The 4,783-nt window shown below is 32.5% G+C and overlaps 1 protein-coding gene across 1 annotated transcript in view; it reads left to right on the plus strand.

Moving 5' to 3' along the window:
* Positions 1-275: 275 nt before the first annotated feature.
* The window catches only part of LOC134841146 (uncharacterized), a 9,296-nt gene continuing 4,788 nt past the window's right edge, over positions 276-4,783 (plus strand). The window contains exon 1 of the mRNA XM_063856945.1: positions 276-669. Within this exon, the coding sequence (XP_063713015.1) occupies positions 527-669 (143 nt within the window). The 5' untranslated portion in view covers positions 276-526. The remainder of the gene's footprint in view (positions 670-4,783) is intronic.

Below are 4,783 nucleotides of genomic sequence, written 5' to 3' on the forward strand. Positions count from 1 at the left end.
CTTTATTCGTAACTTATCCAGGGCGACTTTAAACTAAAACAAATTTTCGTTTGCAAAAAATGAAAAAGAGGAGAAGTTAAATCAATCAGGCAACTTGTTATTAAATAAAAATGAGTTCTAAATTGCACCTGTCCCTAATCCCGTTTTCCAGCTTAAATGGCTACTCCATTTGGAAATATACGCTCACAGCGAACTGTTAAATCTTAAGAACGCTACCTTTAGAAACAGCTTTGAACGAGTTTAATTTCTTATTTCATTCATTCAACATCTTTGAGCTCAATTTATTAACAAGCTTAAATTTTTTTTACAAGTTCCCAAGGAAAAAAGAAACGAAATAGTTGTATTTATAATGAATCTTGCATTTGAGTGTACTAAAACTGTTAAAATTTCCATGAGCTGCCTTTTTTGAACTGCTAGTGGAAAAACAACTTTCACTGTAATTTTTCCCAGACCAAGTACATCTCTGCCTCAAACTAATACCTCAAACTTTTTTACAACTCTTGTTTATTTCCCTATTTGTCGAAGAATGGACCGGCCGGTTCCCCCTCAGTGTGACATGAATGAAGACTGTGCTGGGGGTACAGAGGAAGAGTGTTGCAGCAATGGCTTTTGTTGTGAAAGCATCTACAGAGACAGAGAGAACGCGGATACACAAAAAGACCAGTTAGGGTGAGAAGACCAGCGGCTCAAAATTAAGCAATTAATTTTCATACACCAAACGATTTCTAAATTTTGCCCAATCTAAGAAAACAACTTTAACAAAACAACACTAAGCATTATTGTTTTGTTGCAATACATCAGCTAACAAATCACCAGTTAAGTATAACAACAGGAAGCTTTTTTAGTTTTTTTTTTTAATATCCCAGAATAAGAAAGTAGATTTTTCAGGTGCTGAAAATTAAGATAAAAAAATCTTAGTGTTTCGGGACATCTGCAAAAATCAATTTGAGCAACCTAAAAGGTTTGGACTAGAACTTGGTATTTTAAAAACCTTCCACCGCTTGCAAAAATCCTATAGCTGTCCCAGTAAAATATCCAAGTTTTCAACTACATTCGAAATTTTTGAAAAAAAACTGATATTATCTCTCCAAGTCTGCTCATACTGCTAATTTTTTATCTACCAGACTTCGAGAGATAATATCAGTTTTTTATTTGAAATTTTCGAATGTAGCTGAAAAATTTGAATCTCCTTCTGAAATAGTAAATGATTTTACTTGTTCAATGAAAATTTCATTAACGAAATCATACTATACTGCTAATTTTATGTACTAGTATGATAATTAGCAGTATGGTATGAGTTTGTTGTTGATACTTTCATAGAACTAGTAAAATCATTGTTTAACTCATACGATGATATATTTCTTATCCAATGAGACACAAAGGCCGATCGGCTCTTTGCACCAATTGCAAAATATCAGCATCTCAGCTTCGAAAGCTAGCCTGCAGAAAACATATATGGAAGCTAAGTGAAAAAAGATTTTAAAAATTCTCGGAAAATTATCAAAAAACAGGTCTATCAAAAATGTCATACTTTTGTCTGAAATCAAATTCGTTTTGAAGAAATCGTGTCAAGAAAGACGATTTCTAGCAGTCAACAGCTAAGTTGCATGACTAAAGCAAAAGTTTTTGATACAGACTTGCGTACAACATATATGTAAGGTCACCCTTGTCAAAATGACTAGTTTTAACACATCGAAAAAAGTCGTGTTCCTGGTTACAAGACAAGTGTTCTGACAGGTGTAGAAACCGGGGTAAAATACAATTTATTCCTTCCGTGGAATTCTTAAAATTACGGTTGCGCAACTTTCCCAACTTCTCCAAATTATTTCAATGACCGTCTTGTTTTTTCAAATTCAAATAGTTCAAAGTTATTGATCAAAGTTTTTATAAACAAAAAAACGATACCAATTATATAAAGTAGCCCCAAAAAGGTGCTGGTTGCTGTGCAACTTGCACGAAGGTCCCGGCAAACTACTTGTAAGAAGATTTGTTAATTTTCAAGTTTCAAGTTTTTCTGCGTTAGAAGCTGGGTACTAAACGCAGGCTTGATAAACTAGTTGTGGCTTTCTTCAGCCACAATTATCTCTCGTAAATAGTTTTTATAAATTATCAAAATATTGTTCAACTTTTTGGCTGCTTTTAGCAATTTTGAAATTTTCGTGCCAAGAAAACGCAAGAGGAACCTCCAAAATTAGCATTTTCTGCAGCTTTATTGCAGTTTTTTGATATGTTCACACAGCTTGGTTGTCGAAAATATGACCTAAACTTTCTAAGCATTTGCTCTGTTGTTTGAGAAAACTTGCTGAATTGAAAAAATTTATCAATTCACGACATATTAGATGTGGATAAAATATATCTTCTGAATTTATTGGATCAAATTTACTCGATATAAATGGTTTTGGTTCAAAAACGTTTAGCTTACACACGCGTGAACACGCATTGATCCCGTTTCAGTTGTCAATCAAAAAAAGTTTCAAGCGCTTAACACTTTTTTCCCGAAAACTTGAGAACCTAGTCTTAAACCTGTCTTAATTCAATTTAACTTCAGCAGATCGGAAATTAAATGATTTTCTACTTCAATTTGTCCTAAAACCCGGTAAAACATTGAAAGAAAAAGAATTCGTTTTGAGATTTATTTTACGCAGGTGACGGCCCTCTAAACCAAAAAATTTAAAAGATAATTTGGTCCTACAGTGCTGATTTAAATTATCCGGACAAAATGAACAAAACTTGAATTTTCAAACGCGTTTTTCTCAAATTGGGTTAAGATTAGACAAAAAGTGAAGAGAACAAAAGTTGCTTAGAATTTCACCAGAGTTAATATGGTGCCAATTTTTCTTTGTTAATTGATAAGAAAATTTTATCACAGGAAGCCTCTTACGCAGTTCAACAAAGTTTAACAAGGGTTAAGTCTCCAAAAACCAGTATAGGAGAAAAAATTTTCTCTTGATAGTCAAAAAATGTGATTTTTACTATATAAAACTCAGAATCTCTATTCAAAAATAAATTTTAAACAATTTGCGCAATGAGGCTTATGTACTGTGCAAATTGTGTAAGAGGCAAACAAGTGTGTAAGAGGCTTATTAAACTTTGTTGAACTGTGTAAGAGGCTTACTGTGATGTAATTTTCTCATCAATTAACAAAGTAGTTTCAGCGTAATTCTTGATTAATTGAAAAAAGCATCCGAATAATTAGCCTACTCAAGATATGAATTATCGTTCTCATGAATCGCTCGAAAAGGCATTAATTTTCAAGACTTGATTGATTGATTGATTTATCGGAAATTGTTCATAATAAATATAATTGACGTCTTGATGGAAGGAAAAGGCAACTAATAGGACGATTTAAGATTGAATGACTAAGCAGTCATTCTGATCGGAAATCTCGGTTCATAGCGAGGAGCTCTTATGCCAGACTTGCGGGAACGAACTCATTAGAGCCAAAAAAAACATCTGGACGGCCGCCAAAACTATCAAAACTATAATGAGAAACGTCCTTAAAGGCCCACTAGACATCACTAGAACGCAACAAAGTAAGCTAGAAATCATTTGCATCAGATATAAAACACTAAGTCGCTCCATCACTGTGTTTTTGCTTGAAAAAGCGCCAAAAACTCAGCATTGGACAAAAACAGAAAGCACATCGTTTCAAATACAGTGCTGATTTAAATTATCCGGACAAAACGAAAAAAACTTGAATTTTCAAACGCGTTTTTCTCAAATTGGGTTAAGATTAGACAAAAAGTGAAGAGAACAAAAGTTGCTTAGAATTTCACCAGAGTTAATATGGTGCCAATTTTTCTTTGTTAATTGATAAGAAAATTTTATCACAGGAAGCCTCTTACGCAGTTCAACAAAGTTTAACAAGGGTTAAGTCTCCAAAAACCAGTATAGGAGAAAATGTGATTTTTACTATATAAAACTCAGAATCTCTATTCAAAAATAAATTTTAAACAATTTGCGCAAATTTTTGGAGATGTAATCCTTATTAAACTTTGTTGAACTGTGTAAGAGGCTTACTGTGATGTAATTTTCTCATCAATTAACAAAGTAGTTTCAGCGTAATTCTTGATTAATTGAAAAAAGCTAAAATGACCCATTTTTGGAGTAAAACTTTTGTTGAAAATTTCGGAGAAAAATGGCACCATATTAATTCTGGTGAAATTCTAAGCAACTTTTGTTCTGTTCACTTTTTGTCTAATCTTAACCCACCTTGAGAAAAACGCGTTTGAAAATTAAAGTTTTGTTCGATTTGTCCGGATAATTTAAATCAGCACTGTATTTTAATTAAATTTCAACACCGGATATAAAGTAATCAGCAAATTCAGTTTGACCTAATAAATGGTAAAACGATGAAATGGTGGATTCGTTTTCACATTTAATCTTTGCAGCTCACCGTCCTATAAGCTGAACATTGTAAAGCAAAGCTAACAAACATTGCAAAAATGTCAATGAAAGCAACAAAATTGAGAAAAATATTAAATTGTTTTGGAAAAAACTCAATTTTTAATAAAAATAAAAATAGTGCCTTTTTTATTTAAGTATCAAAGAAGGCTATGGCTGAGTTTTTTAATCAATCTAACAAAAATGGATTGAAAACGGACAATAACGGATCGATGGGTCAGCATTTTTTTTCTGGGGCACCTTGACAGTGGGAAACAAAATCCAATTTAAAAACTAGAAGTTGAAAATTGTCTTCCATTAACAAATAAAATTGAACTTAAAAAACCAATGGTCAAACAGCAAAAAATAAAAAATTAAGCTTTTGAAGACTTTTTTATGG

Source organism: Symsagittifera roscoffensis, chromosome 3, assembly GCF_963678635.1.
Source record: "Symsagittifera roscoffensis chromosome 3, txSymRosc1.1, whole genome shotgun sequence".
Lineage (NCBI taxonomy): Eukaryota > Metazoa > Xenacoelomorpha > Acoela > Convolutidae > Symsagittifera > Symsagittifera roscoffensis.